The following is a 26,006-nucleotide window of genomic DNA, read 5'->3' as shown; positions in this document are numbered from 1 at the left end:
ATTTATACGTGTGTTATGCATGTGTTTTAACATGTAATTTGTAGTTGAGCTCATTGACTTCAGTTATGCACTTTTAATTCTGGTTTTGTGCTTGTGACACAGTTGGACCACCGATTGTGTTATGTTGATCCGTGTTGGCCTGGTATCTTATACAGACGTAATTTGGTGGCAGTAGACTTGGAAGCACAGGCATAACTTAGATGAAGAATTTACAGCTGGGGTGCAACCCTTGCAGCCGTCTTTTTTTCCATACAATTTTCCTGGGAGGGATGGCATGTCATTGTGTCCTGTCACTCTCAGAGGCAGTTGTGCCTCCATTCTGAATGCATACAGCATCAGCTGGACTTTCTAACCACTGAAAGGCAATTACCTGGGGGGGCAGGGAGAGAAAGAAAGAAAGACGCAGCCCTCAGATCATTCAGTTTTTTGTTTTGTTTTTAAATTGCATATTAATGTGAAACCACCAGGCTAGAACAGACTTAATAAGGAACACAAGCAAAGGTGACATGGAACAGAATAAACAAATCCACTCCTCCCTAACCCAGGTACCAAAATTTCACTTTTTAGAAGCTGGCAAGCCTAGGCTTCTGTTTGGAAACAGAATGCTAGAGGAGATGGATCTTGGTCTGATCTAGTAAGGCAGTTCTTTTTGTATAAAGAAGAAGCATTACAAGGGCTCTAAAGGAATGATGAGATAAAGAGGGGTTAAACCAAGCAAGAGTTAGCAGGAAACCCGGAGTAGTAAAGGAGAGCAGAGCATGATTGACAGTGTCAAAGGCAGATCCAGAAGAAGAATAGAAAATGATGAAAATGACTTGTGATTTAGCCTGAAGATCACCAATGATCTCAGGAAGAGCTGTTTCAATGGAATAGTAATAGAATCCTTTGTGCATTAGTAGATGATGACCTCCTTGGTTTAATTTGAACCACAGCTTACTCTCAGAACCCATTTTTCAGGCTCCAGTTCTGGGGGATGTAAAGTAATAATGTAGGAGAATGCCCCAGTTACATACAGAGTGCCTGGTGCATGCCACTGAGTTACTGTAACAAGCCTTTATTATCTTGGATTTGAAATAAAAGGTGTAATTCTGCTCCCTCAGTATGTGCAAAGAACCAGCTGAGGAACCAAGCAGAACCGTCCCCGTCTTTGAAGGTCGTGCCTGCACGCTCCATTTCAGGAAGGCACACTTGATCAAGCAAGAGGCCTTCAGTGCACTTTACATGGAATGATCCAACAGCCCCCTCAGCCAGCTCAAGCAAGAGTTGGACTACCCAGAATTGCCCCCATTGGAGTTAGGTTAGATTCTGAGACTGACTTCCCAGAAGACCTGAGCCCTCCAGCTCCAGCACTTCCCAGGTTAGAAGCTGGTGCTGCCTTTTGTCTAGCCTTCCCCAACCTGGTGCCTTCCAGATATTTTTGGACCTCAACTCCCAGCAGCCCCCAGCTAGCATGGCCAGTGGTCACAGATGCTGGGAGTTGTCAAAACATCTGGAGGGCACTAGGTTGGGGAAGGCTACTTTTGTCCATACAGCTGTAAATCATTGAGGGCAATTGGCCATAAGTCAGCCACTGAAACTGGAAACTACTCACCAAGCTGAATGGACTAAAAATGGCTTACAGTGAACTCTGATACCAATGCCAGTAGTATCAACAGACCCTATGTTGCTTTAATGGCTTCTGAATTGTTGAAACAATTAGCATTCATTGTTACTGTTTTATTTTGCAGAGATATAGGTTTCCTTTACAGGTTCTCTTGTGCTACCAGGATATTGCTCTGTTCACATGCAACTAATTAGAAGGCAATTTAATTTAAAGGCAATTTAACAGGCAAACAAATTTTCCCTTTGGAATTTAGAAGAAATCTTGGAACATCTCTATTGACTTTTGTCGGTATTGTCACTGAAATGTCTGTATATTTGGGAATTAAATCTGACAAGTTTCATTTATGGGGAAACAAATATAACCATGACATTATCTCAAAGCTTCTTTATATTTAACATTTTAGTATTTGCTTAGGTTGCTTTGTCTGGTAAACAGAAGTTAGGATGTTGTTACTTACGTAGACCATCAACAGATGTTTTAAAATATATGGGGTTGGATATTCACGGAAGGTGCCTCTGCCCCATTCAGCAGGGTCCCCCAACCCTTTGTGAAGCATTTCCAGGGGGTAGGAGGGGCTGTTGTGGGAAAACAGGGCAGGAAAGTCCACATCTGCCAGCCCAGCTGCAGACACATAAACCTGAATCCAACCTCTTATCTCTGTTCATTATACAAACTCAACTATTTAAAAGAGGGTTGTGCTCTCTACAGAACACTCAGAGTGATTTTGTTAGCACAAAACTTAAACGTAATTTTGTATAAGGTAATACTCTTGAATGTACTGGATATTTTATTAGTTGAATAATAATTATATTATTTCAAATTATTTCAGATTTATTTCAGCTATTGTTCCATGATGATCCAACCACAAATTTTAGTGATGGCCATTGGCTAAAATAATAAAACTGAACTAAACTTAACTTTTGAATAGTCTAATAATGGTTGTTTGAACAATCATGATGAACCTCTGCAAAAGATTGCTAACCTCAGGAATTATACTATTTTCCCTGCCAAGTGCTTTCTGTTTACTGTTTTTTCTTTCTTTCCTTCTCTATGTAAATATTCTGGGACACTGATGTAAGTGTTACTGATTTGCATGACTTGGACCTACTTCCAAGTAAACATGCATAAGATTGCACTGCACAACTAAGACTTGCTTACCTGTAACAATTTAGTAACATATAGGGATGTTCCTATCTCTGTTTGGTGTGCCCAGCAATGCTTGCGTAATCACCGCTTTTCCAGATTTTGTTTTGTTTAATGGTTGAATCTCCTAACTCTTTTTATTTAGATCTGTGACTGCTGTCTTCAATGTACTTAGCAACTAAAGACACTTGGCTTGTCTGGCTAGGGTTAGGTGTATATTACACTGTTTAAGTGCTAAAAACTTCCTGTTCGCTAATCTATCACAAACAGTAGTGAAAGCCTCGTTGTCGCCTCATTCCCATGCCAGGGCAAGGGGAGTCCATCAGTTACCCTGGTGCTCCAGCAGAGATGAGGTTATCGCTCCTGCTCTGAAAACAAAGTCCTGGAGCTGTGCTTCTATATTTTCCCCTTTAACTACAACACTACAAATGTTATAACACATGCCCTTTCATTTTCAATCCATGTCCTCCTAAATCCCTAGCATTGCCACTTGTCTTTTTCACCACGATTGCACTCCAAGTTGCAATTTCATGGAGCTGCCATAACCCTGGAAAGTCGCAACTAGTTCAGATCCCATTAGTGGGGTCAGGCCATTTGCCCAATATGCATCACTTTATACTTCCACTGAATCTACTATCTCTTTCATTTTGTCGCCCTGTCACCCAGTTTGGCAATGTTTTTCTGGAGCTCTTCAGTCTGCGTAGTATACAGCATCAACCAGATCACTTCTACCTACATGTTCGTTGACACCCTCAATAATTATTTAAAAGACAAAACTTCCCTTTGCAGGAACAATGTTGATTCTACCTCAGGAAGTGTTGTTCTGTTTGTTTAATAAATCTAGCTTTAATAATGCACTCTGCTAATTTATCCAGGACTGGTTAGGCTAACAAGTGAGAGTTATCCCCCCGCCCCCCTAGCTGCCCCTTTGATGCTCCTTTTCGGAGCTTTTAGTTTGTTCACATGTGTTTTTTTCTTCTGTGCTTCTGAAGTGCGCAAATGAGTTCTAACTTTCTCTTAGTATTATTTTTTCCCAGTCCTTCACAACTGTGCACAAATTAGCCTATATGCAGTCTCACCTTGTCAGTTTCCTTGTATGTTACCTACGCCACTTCAGGGGTCCCTTTGACAGCTGTAACTTATGAGGACATTGACAAGATGAGACTACACATAGCAGACAGCTGAATCTGTGTTCTTGTGTGCTTGGAAAGACTGGGGGGAAAATATGACCCCATTTGTGTACTGAAGGTTTTTTTTTTTAAGTGACAGTCCTTCCAAAGTGCCATTTGGGCATCAGTGGAGGGGCAGTCACTGGTGAGGGAGGCTGGAGGCAGCATTGGGGAGATTGCAAAGAGCGCTATTTTATTTATTTATTTATTTATTTCATTTCTATACCGCCCAATAGCCGAAGCTCTCTGGGCGGTTCACAAAAACTAAAACCAAACAACACACAATAAAACAATTTAAAATATATAGAACATTAAAACCACAATATAACAATACAACCACAATAAAACCTAGCAGCAGTACAGGAGTTTAAAATACAGATTTAAAACAGCAAAGATAAAAATTTAGAAAGCTAAAATGCCTGGGAAAATAAAAAGGTCTTCACCTGGCGCCGAAAGGAGTACAATGTAGGCGCCAGGCGAACCTCACTAGGGAGCTCATTCCAGAGCCGGGGTGCCACAACAGAAAAAGCCCTCCTCCTAGTAGCCACCCGCCTTACTTCCTTCAGCAGGGGCTCACGGAGAAGGGCCGCTGATGATGATCTTAAGGTCCGGGCAGGCACATATGGGAGGAGGCGATCCTTCAGGTAACCTGGCCCCAAGCCGTTAAGGGCTTTGAATGTTAACACCAGCACTTTGAATCGGGCCCGGAAATGGACTGGCAGCCAGTGCAGCTGGAAAAGTACTGGCGTAATATGAGCTCGCAGGCCAGTCCCTGTTAACAATCTTGCTGCCCTATTTTGGACCAGCTGAAGTTTCCGGACCGTTTTCAAAGGCAGCCCCACGTATAACGCATTGCAGTAATCCAGACGAGAAGTTATCAGAGCATGGATAACTGTAGCTAGGCTATCTCTGTCCAGATAAGGGCGTAGGTGGTATACCAGCCTAAGCTGATAAAAAGTGCTCCGTGCCACTGATTTCACCTGTGCCTCAAGTGACAGTTCTGGATCCAAGAGCACTCCCAAACTACGAACCTAATCCTTTAGGGGGAGTGCAACCCCCTCCAGAACAGGTTGAATATCACCTAGCCGGGCAGACGAACCACTCACTAACAGTACCTCCGTCTTGTCTGGATTGAGTTTCAGTTTATTAGCCCTCATCCAGTCCATTACCGTGCCCAGGCACTGGTTCAGAACAGCCACTGCCTCACCTGGTTTTGATGAGAAAGAGAGGTAGAGCTGGGTGTCATCCGCATATTGATGGCACCTCAGCCCACACCTCCGGATAACCTCCCCCAGCGGTTTCATGTAGATGTTAAACAGCATGGGGGATAGAATAGAGCCCTGTGGAACCCCATGGCACAATTGCCATGGCACAGAGCAATAATCCCCCAGCACCACCTTCTGGAATCGGCCATCCAAGTAGGAGCGGAACCACTGTAGTGCAGTGCCTCCAACTCCCAACCCAGACAACCTATCCAGAAGGATACCATGGTCGATGGTATCGAAAGCCGCTGAGAGGTCCAGGAGAATCAACAGGGTCGCACTCCCCCTGTCCCTCTCCCGGCAGAGGTCATCCCACAGGGCGACCAAGGCAGTTTCCGTTCCAAAACCAGGCCTGAAGCCCGATTGAAATGGATCTAGATAATCCGTTTCATTCAAGAGTGCCTGGAGCTGTCCTACAACCACCCGCTCAAGCACCTTGCCCAGGAAGGGGATGTTGGCCACTGGCCTATAATTGTTAACATCCTCTGGGTCCAGGTTAGGCTTTTTCAGGAGTAGTCTAATTACTGCCTCTTTTAAAGCAGCAGGCACCACTCCCTCTCTCAAGGAGGAATTTACAACCTCCTGGACCCAGCCGGACAACCCCTCCTTGTTTGATTTAATAAGCCATGAAGGGCAAGGGTCAAGCACACAAGTAGTCGATCGGACTTGGCCAAGCACCTTGTCCGCATCCTCAGGCCTCAGTAACTGAAACTCATCCAATAAAACTGGACCAGACGGTGCTCTGAACGCCTCTACCAATGGAACTGCATTAATGGTTGTGTCCAATTCATGACAAATCTGAGCGACTTTATCCTCAAAGTGCCGCGCAAACTCGTCACAGCATGCTACCGAGGGTTCCACCGTCTCTCTCCCTGGCCCAGAATGTAACAGGCTGCGAACCACTCGGAAAAGCTCCGCCGGACGACACTGAGAAGATGCAATGCTGGTAGAAAAGAACTGCCTGTTTGCCACCCTCACCGCCACAGAGTAGGCTTGATAGTGGGCTCTTACCTGTGTTCGGTCAGACTCGGCACGAGTTTTCCTCCACCTGCGTTCTAGCTGTCTCCCCTCTTGCTTCATTGCCCTCAGCTCAGGTGTATGCCAAGGAGCTGGCCGGGCTCTGCTCAGAGGGAGAGGGCGCTTGGGCGCGATCGTGTCAACCGCCCGAGTCATCTCTGCATTCCACAGAGCGACCTGGGCTTCGACAGGAGCACCAGCCATACCAGCAGGAAAATCCCCCAGAGCCCTCTGGAATCCATCGGAATCCATTAATCTCCGGGGGTGGACCATTTTAATAGGTCCCCCACTCTTGCAGAGGGGAAAGGCCGCCAGAAGTCTAAACCTCAGCAGGAAGTGATCTGACCATGACAAAGGGACAGATGTTAATTCCTCCACTTTCAGATCACCATCCTCCTGCCCAGTCGAGAAAACCAGATCAAGCGTGTGTCCTTTTATATGCGTTGGGCCGATGACATGTTGGGACAGCCCCATGGTTGTCATGGCGGCCATGAAGTCTTGAGCCGCCCCGGATACAGTGGCCTCGGAATGGAAGTTGAGATCCCCCAGGACCATCATCCTGGGGGTCCTCAACACCAAGTCCGAGACCACCTCCGTCAGCTCAGGCAGGGAGTCTGATGGGCAGCGGGGTGGGCGGTACACCAACAGAATCCCTAATCTGTCCCGGGTACCCAACACAAGGTACAGACACTCAAGATCTGCACTCGAATGAGCAGGAAGCCTGGAGAGGGAGATTGAATTCCTATAGACCACGGCAACCCCCCCTCCCCGACCCTCAAGTCGGTGTTGGTGCTGCACTGAGTACCCAGGAGGGCACAGCTGGGAGAGAGTGACCCCTCCCAGTTCCCCCACCCAGGTCTCAGTAATACATGCCAGGTCAGCCCCCTCATCCACAATCAAATCATGGATGAGGGAGGTCTTATTTTGGGCCGACCTGGCATTCAGCAGCAGCACCACCAGACCCGAGGGCAGACTGGTAAGGCTGCCAGGAACCATCAGGTTGGGGGAAGAACCAGAAGAGGGGACAGCTGTAAGGTGTCTAGCCCCTCTTCTCCTCAGCTGGCCTGTTCATCCCCCAACGCCATACCTCCCCCTGCCCGTGACCACAGTTATGGTGGCACCTCCCCCACCCCCTGAGCTAAACAGCTATGAGCTTTCTTGCTGCTCCTGCTGAGCATCTGTGTAGCCGCTTGGGAGAAGCTACAGTGCTGTGTTCAAGACATCACAACAAGCCACCCTGAGAACAAGCTATCCACAACAACCCTACTACAAGCCATGGGTTCTCAGGATGGCTTGTTCGGAAAAAAACAACTCACGCTAAATCACCTGCGCCAGGTTTGGACATCGTGGTAAGCCATGCTGATGCTGACATGGCCCACCATGGCTTACCATGACATGTGAAACCAGTCTCTCTCTGTATGTCCCTAACAGTAACAAGTAAGTGTTTCTCTGGACCTTGTGCTAGCTGAAGGGCGCCACTTCCCAAACACTGGGGTGGGGTGGGGGTGGGGATTCCAGCCATCAAGCAACATTAATGTTCTTTTGTCAAACTCCCTGACCACCAATTACTTGCCTGGTAACAGACCAGTAAGTAGTAAGCAACACATCCAAACTCCTAACAATATTCAGCAGTTTCTCCATGCCATTTCTAGGATAAGTTAACCATCAGATTTTACAGACAGTGCACTAAAGTTTCTTCAACACCACCAGGAGATTTTTTTTAGTAAACAGTGGGCACCTACAGTCAACAGAGTTTGCTTGCACATAATTGAACACTGATATTCCCCTATTTGGTGAGTAGTGGTGGAATAAATATTTCCAATGGCATTTTAAAAATTCACTTACTCTCCATTTTGTTGTCTTAAACATCGATCACAATTACCACTACTCTAACCATCTAAAAGACCCTTTTAAACTGAAAAACAAGTGAAGACAGGCATCTCAGTGCAATCCTATCCATATCTGCTCAGAAGTAAGCCCTATTGAGTTCAACAGGACTTACTCCCAGGTAAATGAGTATAGGATTGCAGCCTTAGTTGAAAATAGACACTGAAGTCGAAATGTCTCCTTAAGCAGCCCAAACTGACAACTAAAAATCGATTGATGGCTTAGGGTGCTTCCAGTTTAAGAGCTCCCAGGACTAAGAATCACTTGGCATTGTGCAGCTATTCCAACTTTTCTTTCTTAACAGATTTTCTGCAGTGAGAAAAACGATGGAAGAAGCAATGGGCAAATATGGGAGTGTTATGAATTGAAGATGACAACATCTGCCCCCACCCCCAATAGAATTCTGTGAATGAGGCAAGGCAGTGGCGCCATAAAAGCCTTGTCTGGAAGCACTCAAAGCCATTGTTACTGGGATATGCCTTTTAACCCCATTGATATTATTAACTCCTGGAAAATGCATGGCCTGGGCAACCACTGGTATTAGCCAGTTTGCTGACTACCTTTAAGTCATCTCTGACCTTTCCATGTCCTGTTTCCCTTCACCATTTAGATCTTAAATGGCTTTTCTAAGTGGTTGAACTAGAGGGTGAGGCAGAGAGTGAAAAGCCACCTGAGGCAAACTATGAACCAACTGAAGTTGCGTTCTCAGATGACAAAGAGCTGGATTGCACATCCAAGGCTAAAAGGCCTAAAATGAAGGATCCAGTAATTGAGGTACTTTCACAATGGAAATGGGCTTAAAACATACAGAGGTCACTTTACTTTCCAAAACACGACTTTCCTTTTTCAATAGAAAAACCTCTGGCTGGCCCTCAACTCAGTAACTATTTTGTTTCTTGTAAAATTGTGGGCTTTTCTACACACAGCTATTAATCAGCTGCATCTACTTTCAGTTTCGTCACAGAATTAGGATCCGAGCACTACACAAAGAGTGTTTCCTTTCCTGCTACATAACCTCTAGGTGGCGCTGTAGTATAGTGGAATAGTGCAAATACATAAGTGAATAAAGTGTTTCTTTCACAAAAAGTACCGCATTTTCCCTGCTCTAAAAAAAAAATCACCCAAAGTGCTCTTTAGATGCAGAAGTGAAACTGGAGGATCATGTCATTGTTTAAATAAATGCCTCTTTTAGAAAGCTCTAAATCTGTGTCATCAAAGGCACTGTGAGGTGCCCCTTGAATTATGAGAGTGGTATGTCCTCGTATTTAGGTAGTAAACAGAAGTCTTTAAAAGGTGTATATATGTCCAGCCATACTTATATTTAGGATTATAAATCTTTCATTTTAAGAGAAAGGGCTATTTCTGATGCAGTCTTGCCCCTGACATGGAAACTGTTAAAGTTCCTGCCTTATATTTTGCACCACGTACGCAGTAAAGACACTGTATGATGTTGCATATTGTGCTAATAACGTAGCCTGGATGTATCTAGATTTTGCCTTGCTCTTTCAGCCCTAACCCTCTTCTTCTGCAGGCTGGGGGCAAAATGAAGTTAGGGTCACTGATATATAAACATCTACAAGCATATATGTTTTAAAGTTTAATTCTGATGACCAACCTGTTTGAAAGCTTATCTGCAGCTGCAGCTGCTGCTCTCTATGAGAGCATATATGGATTGCTTGCAAAGCTCACCTTATCTTGCAAAGTTGAATCCTGCCCATCTTTAGACAAAATTCAGGATTGGAGCACCATATTTGCAGACTAGTTCTGCCCATCAAGTCTAGACTCTTAATTCTGATAACTAATTCCTTGCAATATGTATCTTATTACAGAGATACATATTGCAGAGTACAACCCTATAGATCACACAGGGAAAGCAGGTAGACGATGCACGGCTGGTGCCCATTGCCTCCATGCTTCAGTGCCACATCCAACCTGCAGAGTGCCTTTGAGTGCCTGGAGCCTAACTTGCAAGTGAGCACAATACTGGAGACTGCAAAAGACCTTTACTGCTTACATTAAGGCAGGAGCCTTAACTGACAATTTCCATGCCTTAGGGGACATGGGTGAATTTGTAATAGCCTTCTATCTCCTCTCAACCTGAAGGGTTGTTGTTTTTTTAAAAAAATCCAATAATGTTCTTGTCTGAAAACAGAATTTATTGCATTAAATGAGCTGTCTCAGGGGGAGGGAAGCAGGCAGCAGGCAGCAAATCTTAAGTTCACTGTGACTCTATAACAGTGAGAGGGTTGGATCCAGGATCTACCTTCATGGACAAAAGGGCTCCACTCACAGGAGGTGCCTCCACCCAGTTTTGAGGGAATCTCTCCTACCCCCTGCACCACAACTCTCCCCCTTCATCAGGGTGCCCCGACCCTCTGTTTTCAAAGGGCTGAAGGGGAGGAGGGGCGGGGGCATCCCTGTTGCACACGCCTGAATCAGGTTCCAACCCAGCATTTATACTATACGTTAAGGAATGGGAAATACTTCAGATACGTTGTCAGTGATGATCAACAAGAATTTTCTCACTCACACACAGGCACACTCCTGCCACACTTTGTGCTGTAGCACACTCAGGCCAATAGTAATTGCTATTTGGGGTTGCACTTCACAAGGGCTGGGAGGAATGTGTCTGGCCACAGCATGAAGAACTTCATCAGGAGGGCTTTAAACTGAATTCTACAGGGGAGGGGGATGTAAAGTTGGGGGAAACAATGGACGAAGGCTTATGTACCACAACGGAGAGAACATCTCTAATAGCACCCAATAACGCCAGACTATAAAGCACATCATCTTCGATGTCTATATACTAATGCCCAGAGTATGGGAAACAAACAGAACAAATGTGAACTCTTAATACAGGAGGGAAATTATGACTTGATAGGTGTAACTGAGACTTGGTGGGATGACTCCCATGACTGGAATACAGCAATTGAAGGATATAACTTGTTCAAAAAGAACAGGAGGAACAGAAAGGGAGGTGGGGTTGCACTCTATGATTCTATTATGTCCACAGCATTCCTGCAGTCCACAAGGGAGGTTACCTGATCAAAGAATGAGATCAGATTCGTCTGGCAGGATTTGTTCTTGACAAATCCATGTTGGCTTCAAGTAATCACTGCATTGTTTTCAAGGTGCTTACAGATGGATTGGTTTATAATCTGCTCCAGAATTTTCCCAGGGATTGATGTCAGACTGACTGGTCTGTAGTCCCCAGGTTCCCCCTTTTTGCCCCTTTTGAAGATAGGGACAACATTAGCCCTCCTCCAATCATCTGGCACTTCACCTGTCCTCCATGATTTCTCAAAGATAATGGACACTGGTTCAGGGAGTTCTTCTGCCAGTTCCTTTATTCCTCTAGGATGCAGTTCATCTGGCTCTGGAGATTTCATTCAGAGTAATGAGGTGTTCCTTGACCATATGCCTATCGATCTCAAGCTACATTCCTGCCCCTTCAGCCTGTACTTCACCTTTGCCAGGGGGGTCATAGACCCTCTTTTGGGAGAAGACTGAGCCAAAGTAGGACCTGAGCACTTCTGCCTTTCTTTGTCATCATTTTGCCATTCTCACTGAATAGCTGAACCACCATTTCTTTCCTCTGTCTTTTACTACACACATATCTAAAGAAACCCTTTTTGTTGCTTTTTAGCATCCCCCACTAACCTCGGCTCATTCTCAGCTTTAGCCTTCGTGATGCCATCCCTGCAATTCTGTGCTACCTGCCTGTACGCTTCCTGCCTTCCTTCCACTTCCTATATGTGTCCATTTTTGTTTTCAGGTCATCTCTTAAGGTTTTTGTGAAGCTACATTGGCTTCTTCTGTTGTCTTCCACCGTTTTTTTTTCTTGTTGGAATTGTTTGTAATTGTGCCTTTAGAATTTCCTTTTTTAAAAACTCTCACCCATCTTGGACTCCTTTCCTCATTAGAGTTGCTTGCCATGGGACCTTACTTATCATTATTCCAAGTTTATTAAAATTGGCTTTCCTAAAATCCAGGGTACATGTTTGACTACACTCGGCTTTTGCTTCCTTTAGAACCAAGAACTCAAGTATAACATTGTCACTTTCCCCCAGAGTTCCCGTAACTGCTACTTGATCCACTAAGTCATCTCTGTTGGTTAGGATCAATTCAAGGATAGCTGATCCTCTAATTCCTTCCTCTACTTTCTATAGGTGGAAATTATCAGCAACACAAGTCAGGAATCTCTTGGAGGGGCCATGTTTTGCAGAATTTGTCTCCCAACAAATATTGGGGAAATTGAAGTCCCCCATTACTACTACATCATGCTTCCTTGAAACACTGGCAACTTGATTTTCAAAAGTTTCATCCTCGTCTTCTCCTTGATTGGGTGGCCAGTAGTAGATTCCGACCACCAGGTTCCTTTTATTCTTTGCTCCATTTATTTCAACCCAGACGCTCTCAATGGAGCTACCAAGCCCATCCTCCTGTATTTCTGTGCAGATATATGTATTTTTCACATAAAGTGCAACTCCACCTCCCTTTCTGTCCCTCCTGTTCTTTTTGAACAAGTTATATCCTTCAGTTGCTGTATTCCAGTCATGGGAGTCATCCCACCAAATCTCAGTTACACCTATCAAGTCATAATTTCCCTCCTGTATTAAGAGTTCAAGTTCGTTCTGCTTGTTTCCCATACTCTGAGCATTAGTGTGTAGACATCGAAGACCATGTGCTTTATAGTCTGGCTTTCTTCCTACATGTTTCTGAAGACTATTATTGGGCACTGTTAGAGCTGTTCTCTCCGTTGTGGTGTGGAGCCTTCATCCATTGTTACCCCCAACTTTACGTCTCCCTTCCCTGTAGGATTCAGTTTAAAGGCCTTCTGATGAAGTTCTTCATGCTGTGGCCAAACACATTCTTCCCATCCTTTGTGAGGTGCAACCTATCCCTTGCCAACAGCCCATCTTCCAGGAAGTATAGCCTGTGGTCCCAGAATCCAAATCTCTCATGTCAGCACCACCTTTGTAGCCAGTCATTCATCCAGAGTATTTTTCGTTCCCTTTCTATCCCTCTTCTAACTACTGGAAGGATGGATGAGAAAACTATCTGGGCCCCAAAGTCTTGAGTTTCCTTCCCAAAGCTTCAAAGTCTGATGTGATTTCTTCGTAGCTCTGCTTGGCGGTATCATTTGTTCCCACATGGATGAGAAGAAAGGGATACCTGTCAGTGGGCTTTATGAGTTCAGCCAACCCTTTAGTCACGTCTCTAATCCATCCTCCCAGGAGACAGCATATCTGGCGAGTCCATGGGTCTTTGCGACATATTTGGGTTTCAATGCCACACAGCAAGTAGTCTCCCACCACTACTACTCTTCTCTTCTTCTTGTTGTAGGCCTTGGTTTCATTGCCTCTTTTTGACTGACCTTCAGCCTCTTGCTCACTCTCATGCAGGTTCCCCTGTAATTCTTCCTCTGCAGGCTCTCCTCCAGTCTCATCCTCAAGTACTTGGAAACAGTTCCATAGTTGCACTGCTTCCACTGGTGCAGAGTGGTTTCTAGTTCTTCTGCTCCTAACTGTCACGCTTTTCCAAGGAGTATCCTCTACTGCATTTTTCCTCATCTCAGCAGTTTCCTCTTCTGCCTCAGCTTGCTGTTGCTCTTCAAGCTTCTGTTCTTCACTTTACTGCTGTAGTTCCACCATTCTGTCCAACAATTCTTCGTGAGAGTCGATACTCGCCGCTCCAGTCCTCGTACTTCGTACCTCGTACCTCGTACAGCATGATGAACTTGCACTTGTTGCACGTGTAGGCCATGTTGATCTCAGGCAAGAAAACAAACATGGCACAGACCTTGCAGGTCACCACCACTGGAGAGTCTTTTTCTTCCATAGTCTCTATTCCCTTTATGTTTCTAGCTTTCTGATTGTACTGGAATAGCCTGTGCTGTATCCTCTATTCACTGGGGGTTAAAAACACAGTCCCACTGGTAATATATCTTGACTTCAGCGAAGTTTTCAACAAAGTGCCCCATTCTATCTTGATCAGCAAACTAGCTAAAAGTGGGCTAGGTGGAACAGCTATCAGATGGATCCACAGCTGGCTACAGGATTGTATTCAGTGAGTGCTTATCAATGGGATCTTCTCAAACTGGGGAGAGGTAACGAGTGGGGTACCACAGGGCTCTGTCCTGGGCCCAGTGCTCTTCAACATTTTTATTAATGACTTGGAGGAGGAGATGCAGGGAATGCTGATCAAATCTGCAAATGACACAAAATTGGGCAGGACAGCTAGTACCCTGGAAGACAGAAACAAAATTCAAAGTGATCTTGATAGGCTGGAGCGCTGGGCAGAAAATAACAGAATGACATTTAATAGGGATAAATGCCAAGTTCTGCACCTAAGATAAAGAAACCAAAAGCACAGTTACAAGATGGGGGATACGTGGCTCAACAACACTCCAAGCGAGAAGGATCTTGGAATTGTTGTCGATCACAAGCTGAATATGAGCCAACAATGTGATGTGGCTGCAAAATAGGCAAATGCTCTTTTGGGCTGCATTAATAGAAGTATAGCTTCCAAATCCCAGGAAGTACTAGTTCCCCTCTACTCAGCACTGGTTAGGCCTCATTTGGAGTACTGTGTCCAGTTCTGGGCACCACACTTTAAGAAGGATGCAGACAAACTGGAGAGGGTTCAGAGGAGGGCAATGAAGATGATCAGGAGACTGGAAACAAAGCCCTATGAGGGGAGACTGAAAGAACTGGGCATGTTTAGCCTTGAGAAGAGAAGATTGAGGGGAGATAGGATAGTGCTCTTCACGTGCCTGAAAGGTCGCCAGGATCTCTTCTCGATCATCCCAGAGTGCAGGACATGGAAGAATGGGCTCAAGTTACAGGAAGCCAGATTCCAGCTGAACAACAGGAAAAAAAGTCCTGACAGTTGGAGCAATACGACAATGGAACCAATTCCCTAGGGAGGTAGTGGGCTCTCCCACTCTGCAGGCATTCAAGACAAGGCTGGACAGCCATCTGTCAGGGATGCTCTGAGCAGGGGGTTGGACTCGATGGTCTTGTAGGCCCCTTCCAACCCTACTATTCTATGATTCTTTGATTCTATGATTTATCTTTTGGAGTGCAGGCTCCACGTAGCTGCAACTTTAATTGTGTTTTGTGGTTTTACACTCTGTACGCCGCCTTGGTTGGGTTTACCTAATACACAATCTAAAATTATCTCCAGCTTTGTTAATTTAAAAACTGTCTAGTTTCTCTCTGTATCTGGTTTCCAGCTACCAAGGAATCTTCATGTTTTGCCTAAGGTGGAGACATTTTTGGAAGCACCGTTGGATTTTGTATTTCCAAAAATGGGGGATCAACCACTGTTGGTTTGTTTCTTCTTCCCAGCAGCCCATGGGAGGGTTCCAGGTGCAATCTAAAACCATATCTGTACCTGGCAGAGCCTAATTTGAATATATGCAGTCTCCTCCCACTTTCCATCTTAAGACTGTAACCACATGCAGTCTCCATGGCTTGTACATCAGCCCACCCCCACCCTGCCCCTTCTGCTTTGTTTTCCATCCACCTTTAGGTTGGCCTAATAAAGGTATTCTTGTGATACGGATTTTGCCCATTTTCATTGGTTATGTTCCCGTGGACTCAACGGAGACTCCAAAATGTCTGTCCCCCTCCACCTGTGTGGCACCCAGCTGCAACAGAACCTAGGATACCCGCTGCCTTTGTAGTGGAGCACGGCACACCCATCGCAATTAATCAACCCTTTCCAGAGAACCCTTAATACAAATGATAGGGTACATAGCACTGGTCTTTATCTCTCTGGTCTTGTGCTCGCCTACCAAATATGGTGTGCCACAGCTGCTGTGGTTGTGCTTTTTGTGTGGGAAAGGGATTGTGTTTTGATGTCATCAAAGTGTTTCCGCACTGCTGCTTGCTTCCTTCAATCCATGGGAAACATGGAGACATCATCAGGAGTGGCAGGTGTGCGGACAGTGTCGCTGTGGATTCTGTGGAAATGGCCATGCTAGCTCTCCCTTCTACTAATATTACTGTGCTTGAGAGAACACAGAATACCAATGAACTGTTCTGGTGTAAAACCCCAGCACGGTTCCAACCATTTCAGGTTAGATCATAGGATTGTCCTGGCCATCAGGTTCTTGCTGACCTCAGTGCATCTTTTCTGTGCACTTCTTTGATTTAATAACAAGTAGCCTTGGAGATCAGAGGTAGGGAATGACAGTGCTACATGCATCGCAGCAGGGGTGCACAGTGTTTATGCCCCAAGAGTATAATCTGTGGTATAATCTGTGGGGTATAATCTGTGGGGGGGCCAGGAGGTGCGGATGTGCTCATATGTCTGCACGCATGCACAGATTTGCCTTCACATGCCTGGACACTCAGGGTTGCTGTGGGAGGGAGGCTGTTCCCCACCCCAGCCATCCCGCCCCATCACTGTTGGCCATATATTATCTTGATTAAAGACCAATGCAGTGAATACAAAAAGAGTTGAAGTAGTCATTAGAAATATGGTCAACAATTTAGAAAGAGAAGAGCAAAATATGTATTTTACTTTTTTTAAGAAATGGAAGAACTGGTGAATCAATACAATTATTTTAGGGATGTACGAAAGTCACTTACCTTTTTGAAGGGTGACATTCGCGGTGGGGGGGAGGCGCTCCGTCCCTCCCCCCAAAATTCTTTCCGTCCAGCTCCACTTTGCGGAGATTCTGCGGAGCCACTGGCCAGGGCCCCCCGCAGCCGGACATCTGGCTGCTGGGCAGCCTGCAGGGACGCAAATGGCAGTGGCCGTAGCCGCCACCATTTGCGTCCCTGTATTTTGCCGTAATAGGCTATGTAAATATTTACGTAGCCTATCACGGAAAAAACAAAACAGCGAAGGCAAATGGTGGCGGCTACAGCGGCTGCCATTTGCGTTCCCTTTTTTTTTTTCCGTGATAGGCTATGTAAGTACTTACGTACTTACGCAAATGGCGTCCCTGCGTTAGCCATGATAGGCTACGTAAGTATTTACGTAGCCTATCACGGCTATAATGAAGAAGCAAATGGCAGCAGGTAAGTGCTCCGTTTTGCGCGCATTTCGCAGGGCAGGGGGGCGGTGGGGCTTTGTTCCGCCACGGATTTTGGGAGGCCGAATGCACTGGCATTCGGCCTCACCGAGATCCGTGGCGGAATTCTCTGACATCCCTATGCTTTACTCCCACTCTTGGTGGCAGTAAAGCAGTGATGCAGCTACCCTGACCTGATGGCTGCTTTACAGTCCCCATTACCCATCCATCGGCCCAAAGAACAAGGGCTACTTATTCTAATTCAAGCAGGAACTCCAGCAAAGGAAGATTAGCCAGACCCGAACTGCATGTAAATGCCCATTTATAGCTTGTCCTGGGCTTGAAGAATTGATCTCCCTCCTCTTCCTTTTCTCCCCCTCCTCTTCCTTTTCTCTCCACTTCCCTTTCCTTTGTGTGTCTCATCTTTTCCATTTGTAAGCCTGATAGCAGGGCCTGTCTTTTTTTATGGATGCGAGCCACTTTGGGAGATAATTGTCTGAAAAGCGGGATAAAAATGCAATAAATCATCGTCATCTTTGACAGTAAAACAGCAACCCAGCCTGCGTGGGGGTCGCAGCAGCCCCCTCCCCACCCCAGTCACCCCTCCCCGATGGCTGCTTTACCGCTGATATTAGCAGGAAAGCAGGGATCGTGCCAGTGTGCTGTACTGCTAGTCTGCTTCGAGGGGGTGGGGGGTTGGCTGGAGGTCTACAAAGACCACCAGACAGGGATTTGGGGCTGCTTGCATCCCATGCTTTCTGCACCCCTGCATTACAGGTTGCCAAAAAGCATGTAGCATCAACAGTAGGTAGGAAACTGAGATACCAGTAGCAAAAATGCCTTCCAAGACCTCATGATATGGGAGATTAGTTGTTATGTGCCCTAAAAGACCTTACATAGACATTACATAGTCTAAGTCCAAGGTACCTCAGGGAGCGCCTCCTCCCCTATGTCCCAGCCCACCACCTCTGAGGACTCTCTGCTGCAGCTGCCTGATGTGAGACTGGCAGCCACACACAAGAGGACCTTTTCCTCAGTTGTGAAATGACCTCCTGGTTGAATCCGCCTGCTGACATCCTTGAAGGTTTTTAAGCAGACGGTAAAGATTCTCTGGGCATCTCTACACCAGCCTAAAATCCTGCATTTAAAACGGGGCTTTCTGCTTCCGTTTTAAATGCAGGATCACAACAACTCCTTTTTTCACATGCTTCCTTTCCCCCCTCCCCTTCCCCTCCTTCTCCCCGTATCTGCGTCTTCCATGACCTTTCATTGATCTCACTGCTCTTCTTGCCAGTTTTACTCTTTTCATAGAGGAAACTGAAGCAGAACACAAGGGGGTGATTTGAGAGCTCATTACCTGCGATCTATTTAAAAACGGAACAAAGGGCATTTAGTGCAGGAGGGTCACAGCAGGGTTAGGGTTAGGTTCACAGCTGCGCCATGTAAAGAGCCCACAAACTTCCATGAAGGAGCAATCTCAGTCGCAGGATAAAAGCTCTGTGTGAAGGAGCCCTTTTATTCCAGCAGGCCTTCCCTTTTTAGAACTCTTGTCTTGTTCCTCTTTGTTGACTGTTGTGTACTATTTTTGTGCTGTATTGTTTTAATTGTTGGGTTTCTTCTTAAACTGGTTTTAACTTTGCATGCCACCTAGAGTATTTTGTATATAGGCAGGTTATAAATTGAAATAATAATAATAATAATAATAATAATAATAATAATAATAATAATAATAATACAAAATGAGAAAGTAATGGGCAGTTTTCTACTTTTGGTATGGCTGCAGCACATCTGATGAGCCTGCCTGAATTAATATAATGGAACAATGTCCACCAAGACCGATAATGAAGCATCTGATAAAACGCCTAACTCTTTTAGTCTAGCTCGTTCACTCAATTCTGATTTAGTAACCAAAGGTACCTTTTGAAATATATGCAGTATTTTGAGGCCTGAAGCACAAAATGGAAACATTGCTCATCTGTCCATATTTCCTCTGTCACTGTTTATTAATACAATCAGATGTTAGCAAATGCGAGATTACATTGTTTTAATAACCCACGTTTCGTTAAAATGAAGCATAAGTAGGGAACAGCTAACAATGAAAATACTTCCAGAGCAATCGATATGTTAGTATTGCTTGAAGAACAAGACAGGATTTTCTGGCACCTTGAAATGTAATTAGTGTATTATGGCATGATGTCATCAGATGTGGACTGAGAAGTTGGTGAGAATGGAGGTGCAGAAGAGTGGAGAGAAAAGAAATAAGCAAGTGGAGGAGAAACTGTACTGCTGTTTATACATTTACAGTGGCATACCACCTCTAAAAAAATGGTATGTGAGCTTTGTTCCCAGCACCTCAAGCCAAGTAACTGACCAGCTCTCTTTCCCCCTGCCCCGGGACATACATTGTGCTGGAAACACGCCAGTGAAGGGGCCCGGAGGCAGCCAATGGCATGGGCTCCATTTCTATGGCCTGAGAAACCAGCAACCCAAACTAGTTTATTGTGATATCAGCTTTCAAAGGCAAATGCCTATTTTATCAGATACATGGAAGTAGATATTATGGGTATCTGGAGAGGGGAAACCATGTAAATGAGGTAAGGTTTCAAAGCAGCAGAAGGGAGGTATGTGGGATGGAGATGAGACCCTGTGTTGGATCTTCTCTGCTCATACGGTGCCGAGACTTCATATACCATAATTACTCCCTCATGCTACGTGAATTCCACTCAGCAGCCTTTCTCCCTTGTAAAGCTGTAAGTCACCAGCCTAACAAGATCGAATGAAAGATGTGCTCCAGGCCCATCTACTTCAAGCCCAGATGCCACTGCTACAGCCCATGTTGGCACTGTGGCAAGAACTGTTAATCTGCACAAGTGCCCTTGCAACACCCCTGCAGATGTTGAATGCCTTGGGTTATGCTAGTGCAAAGGATAGTGGGTTGAATCCAGACTTAGTTGTGCATACTCATGGGACTTAAGTTAGTCAAGACTTCCTTGTCTGATTGATTTTAATGGGTCTAATGTAAGCATGACTAAGTCTGGATTCAACCCAGCCACATACCCCTTTTGCTCCAGTGTAGTTTCCTGGAAATTGAGGCTACTTTAGACTCTTTTTAGGGTTGGATCCTCACATGCTAAATTCCTACATGAATTCCTCTTTTACTCATTTCTCTGTGGTGGTTAAATAAATAGAGAAATTGGTATAATGTCTTTTGTTTTTGATAGGCACCACCTAGGAGCCTTAGACCTCGTTTCAGGAAAAAAAGTACCTCATCTTCTACCACTGAAACCATGGGAGTGTGATGAGCCATTCGCACCGAGTTCTACAGAATGTCTCTGCCTTAAAAGATCTACTTCGTTAATAATGTAGGAAAAAACAGTGGTGAGATGGATGTGATGCTTGTGATATTGTAGCATTGTAAACATAGCCTTTCATGCTTTCCTTTCCATATGCTGTTTGTTCTCTGACCATTTGTGTGGCATTGCAATCAAGCAGGCAAAAGCAATGCTTCTTGCTACCCCCTGGGTTTCTTTGCAGAACAGCAATTCTTTCAGTTACAGTAGTTGAGACTGTACTTTTGAAAGTACTAGTGACATCACCTTAGTTCTAGCTCTGTGAATACAAGCAGGAAAAGAATTATTCACCTGTTCTAAATACTTGGAATAATCATATTTATTTGGGGCTTCGTTATGTATGAAGTTGACTGGCGAGAACCACAGATTTTTCTACCCAAGTTGTCTCCATCTTATCTTTACAACAAGACTCTGAATGATGTAAGAAGCATTAATTACTTTGTACAGGCATTGAAGACTTAACAATAAATTTGAGCTACATCACCATTTCTTCTCTACATTTCATTTACTAGAAGTCAGTTACTCTGTGTACTTCTGTCACATATTTTTGCTGAAAAAATAGAGTCAGAGTACTTTAGGGATGAAAAAGCATACATTAAAAAAAGAAATGTCATGGGATATGGCAGCAGAGGAGTCTTTGTTTTGATGACAGTGATTAAGACTGACTTCCTAAGCATATTTACCTGGAAAAGCATCATGATGAGATCAGGTGAACTTTGCATCCAAGTAAACAGGATTAGAATTGCATTAAGTGTATTGTGTATAGAATAAAAGAAGCTAGAATTATGTTCTAAATCTTGGCCATTTAATGGACCGTTATACAACCCATCCAAGGCATGTTTGTACAAATAATAATGAATGCTAGGATGTAAGCCAGAATCACATTAGTGATATATTGATTGGTTTGGGTGCAAGTCAACCTTGTTTGCACATAGGATTTTAATCGTAACATTTCCCCAGCATGTATGTAGGCATTTCGTTTACAGAAGGATAATAGAAGACTGTAACTGAACTCCTCCATGTAATTCAGAGATTTTGGCTGTAGTATACCTTCTGATATAGTTCACAATAGTCTGTAGAATGAACGGTGCATTTAATTATAGAGAAGTACAAAATGAGGAAAATGTAGGACTTGTGTATTTGTGCTTCAGATTAACGTTTCCTGTAAGTGTAAAGCATGTGAAATCTAGACGTTAATTCTGTAGACAACTGTGTTTGCTTTTGGATCTATCTTGTTACTTGGAAAACATTTAAAATTATATGACATAAAAATCTTGCCATTGAGAACAGATGGGTAGATTACAAATGACACCACTAACCTCCTTCATGTGTAGCAGTAACTTAGGTGGCTATGACCCAGTTCTCACCCAATGGTGGTAAATCATGGGTTAATTGTGGGCATGCCAGGTTGCATGCTGTGTGCATGGTGCTGTCTCTTTAAATATGCAGCCTTCAACTGGCCCTATCAGTGGTTGCTTGATGATGTCTGAACTTGGACACTATGGTCTAATCATGGGTTAAACAACCAAAGGTAACCTACAGTTAGTTGTTAGGTTAACTTTGGGTTGTTTAACCCACAATTAACCCAGTGTCCAAGTTTGGACATCACAGAGCACCTGCTGATTGGAGGTAACATATTAAAAAAGGCAGCAGTACACAGTAACTAACCCATGATTTGCCGCCGTCACATGGGAATGGGGCCTATATTTCAGGTTCCAAGGTCAACGTTATGCAGCGGCTTCTTAATACTGCTGTCTTGGATTTAAGGTTCCATATCATAGCCTTTCCCCTGCAATGCTAAATGCTATTTTGGAACTTTCCACAGTTTGGGGAAAGTCTTAAAAATCCCACCATTGTATAAGCATATATCAACATGGTAACTACTGTGTAAGAAAATGAAACAGATGCCTCCCATGGTTACGCTGGGGTTTGTTGCCATTTCAATCAATAAATCATGAATTTAAATAGCAGCTAGAAAATATTTAGTCTAGCACGTGTACATCAAAATCTTTGTGGAGTTCAGTTTGCAGACTTGTGGCCTGTTCTCTCACACACAATTCAAAATTGTCTGCAACATTAATAGAAATTATCTTGCAAGCATATTAGTTTTGCCACTATGCTATTATATGTGACAGAATAAAATAAACAGTTGACAAGTTTGTATGCCAAAAAGATACTTTGTAAATTTTTCCTCATATGCTATATTAACACTCATTCTAGCTAAAGTTAACCAATGTCTATCTGACTTGCTGTTTACCTGAAAATATGACTGTTCTGGACTTTCTATTGTTAAGTGCTAAGGTGAAACGGTTAAATTGCCTTATCTCTCAAATTAATTCACTGTAAAAAAATTCGTATCTCTGGCAAATGTACTAATTTATTAGCCAAACTGTATATCTGTGTATAGATTGGTGAAAAACATGAATGGCTAAATAGCATATACTTAAATTCACTGGATTTTTAATCTGCAGTGTGATGGAAGCAGGTTGTTTAGAAGCTGGTCTTGGCTGCCACTAGTTATCAGACATATGCAGCAAAACATATCAGCCTCCGGCATTTTGAACACCAAGGGCACATACTTTCTGCAAAATAACTACGGCTGTCCATTTTATTTTCAAGAATCTCCCATTATCTAATGATTTATTTTTACTGAGCAAATCTGTTCGCATTTTGTAAATACACTTGGGATGGATATGATCTGCTGTCTTGCTTTAGTTTTCTAGTCTTATCTCCTTGGACCAGTAGTGGGGGTCAGAAGGATAGCCAACCCCAACTTGCACTGCTCAGCTTGTACCGACTGTATGTTTTTGCATTGCAGATGTGGAGACAGCAGTGGGCTGCACAACGAAGGAGCCATGTAGGTCTGGGGTTCTCCAGCACCACATTGTTCCCGCTGCTGCAATTCTAGCAATATAAACTGAACAGAGACTATTGCAGGAGTTCCCAAACATATACAGCCATAGAAGAGTTGTATTGTGCCTGACGCTCAGTACAAAAATAGCCAGCCTAGATTTTACTTCAGAAGGGAACAAGCTGTTGTGGCTTAGTTGCCTATGCTCGCATATTAGTAATGATGTAACTACTGTAACGTCTCAACCCTGTTTGGATAGGGAATCATTGCTCAGTGGCTGAGCACATGCGTCATATGCAGGAGGACCCCACTTCAGTCCCTAGCATCTCCAGTTAAAAGGATCAGGTCATACGAAAAACCAGAGCCAGAGAGTCAGAAGAACTAATGCCAGACAGAGTAAGCAGCTAGATGGACAGCTGGCATAAGGCAGCTCCCTATGTAACTAGGTAGGGCTACTCCAAAACTGTTATTTCAATTCAAATCAAAAACTTCCTTGGACCATTAAGAGGAAATCTACAGAAGTATACTGGTAGAGAAAATTAATGTCTTAACATTATCTCCTGTTAGAATGAAGACATGGAGAAAATGCGAAATGTGGTGGTGGAACTTCCCGGGCCAGTTGTAAACAGCCTGCTGCTTTCGGGTTGTGCTCTGCTAGATAAATGTGTTCAGTAGTTGATACATGTACTTGTGCCTGAATGCTTGTTAGCTCGTCTCTCTTGCTTTTTGTGGGTACCTGTTTTGCACTTAGCACACTGTTTGAAATTGTTAAGAACACTGTATTTTGGAAAGTTACACAAATAGCCAATATTGAAGGCTGGTAACTGTGCACTTAATATGGTTTCTTTCCAGTGATCCATAGCTAAGACATACTAGAATAGAATATTTAAGAATGCATTGTAAGATCAGACACTACAACAGTATTCCAAAGTCGAAGTTTTGTTACATTGCTTGATATACATCTTGAAAATAAAGTCTTAAACATTTCTTTAAAAAAAAAGGATTTGTCATTTTATTCAGAGAACAAATCATAATTACCTTTAATACTATGCTTTCTGTGGTGTCCTGTACCTCTGAGGTAGGCAATACGGTGCCTATAGATCCCACTCTGCCCGCAGTCACCTTCCCCTATGCACATGAAGTGCCCCAGTGATACCTATGATTTTATTTATTTACTGAAAACATATTTTGGGTGGTTGGGAGTGCTTCTAAGTGCCAGGTTGCCACCCTGCCCTCCCCACTTCATCCCCCCATTCCATAGGATCATGACCGGCAATCCCCTGGTTTACACACTGCCATCCCCAAGACTTACTCCTTACCAGGCAACAACAATAACATCAAGCAAAACAAACATCAAACAAAACAAAAACATCAGGCATAACAAAAACACTTTTCTCTCTTATGTGGTTTGGATTGCTTCAAAGCTGTTGTATGGGTAGTAGGAATGACTGCAAGAATCACCAGGCCTCAAACACAACTGTTCTTCATTCAGCACACACAGAAGTGAGGGCTTAGCAGAAACCCCACCCGCTGTTGCTGCTCCCAATTCTACAGGAGCTGCCAAGGTTCAAAAACAATAACTAACCCACAGTACCCCTTAGAATGTATGTATGTATGTATGTATGTATGTATTTAAAATATTTCTTGGCCACCTTTCAGGGCAGAAGCCCTCCCAAGGCGGCTTACAACAATAAAATACATAAAAACAATTAAAATACTAAAAGTGATAAAAATATAATAACAATGAAAATAACAATAAAAGCCAACAATAAAACCAACAACGTTAAAAGCAGCAACAGTGATATTAGCAGCAACAGCAACAGTAGCAGTCATATCAATAGAAGGCCAAGGTAAAATAATATGTTTTCAAGGCCTTCTTAAAAGGCTGCAATGACGGAGCATGGCAGACCTCCGATGGCAGCTTGTTCCAAAGGTGTAGGGCTACTGCAGAGAAGGCCCTCTCACGTGCTGTCACCCACCTCACTGCTCTCACAGGTGGGCAAATGAGAAGGGCCTCTCTTTCTGATCTTAAAGTGTGGGCAGGCTGATATGGGTGTAGGCGGTCCTTCAAGTAACTTGGTCCCAAACCATTTAAGGCTTCAAAGGTCAAACCCAGCACTTTGAATTGGGCTTGGAAACATACCGGTAGCCAGTGCAGCTGGCGCAGTATAGGCATCATATGATCGAATCGAATCGCCCCCACCAATACTTGGGCGGCCGCATTCTGCACAAGCTGGAGTTTCTGAACTGTCTTCAAAGGCAGCCCCACATATAGTGCATTACAGTAGTCTAGCCTGGAGATGACTAGTGCATCAATAAATGAGGCAAGGTCTGTCCTCTCCAGATAGGGCCACAGTTGGCATACCAGCCTAAGCAGGTAAAAAGCATTCCAGGACACCGCAGCCTCCTGGGCTTCCCCAGTTAGCTCAGCGTCCAGGAGGACTCCCAAAGTGCGCACTTGGTCTTTCAGGGGGAGTGCAACCCCATCTAAGACAAGTTGTAAACCTCCATCCGAAGTAGTTGTTTTCCCAACCCAGAGTACCTCCCCCTTGTCTGGATTAAGTTTCAACTTGTTCACCCTCATCTATCCCAAAACAGCTTCCAGGCACTAGTTCAAGAGTTCCACAGCCTCCCTGCATAACATTCCTTCCCCCTTATTTATCATAGTCTTTCAGCCAACAAAGAGGAACCCTTTC

The 26,006-nt window shown here is 44.2% G+C and overlaps 1 protein-coding gene across 1 annotated transcript in view; it reads left to right on the top strand.

Annotated features, from left to right (window-relative positions):
- Positions 1–24,739, top strand: part of REEP1 (receptor accessory protein 1) — an 87,696-nt gene extending 62,957 nt beyond the window's left edge. The window contains exons 9-10 of the mRNA XM_084860374.1: positions 8,713–8,855; positions 20,331–24,739. Of these exons, the coding sequence (XP_084716500.1) occupies positions 8,713–8,855; positions 20,331–20,408 (221 nt within the window). The 3' untranslated portion in view covers positions 20,409–24,739. The remainder of the gene's footprint in view (positions 1–8,712; positions 8,856–20,330) is intronic.
- Positions 24,740–26,006: the final 1,267 nt, after the last annotated feature.

Source organism: Heloderma suspectum, chromosome 5 (assembly GCF_057233095.1).
Source record: "Heloderma suspectum isolate Gila_16-S chromosome 5, 16-S_ref, whole genome shotgun sequence".
In the NCBI taxonomy this organism is placed as follows: domain Eukaryota; kingdom Metazoa; phylum Chordata; class Lepidosauria; order Squamata; family Helodermatidae; genus Heloderma; species Heloderma suspectum.
The sequence above is the reverse complement of the archived record's forward strand: the minus strand, read 5'-3'. Positions and strand labels throughout refer to the sequence as shown.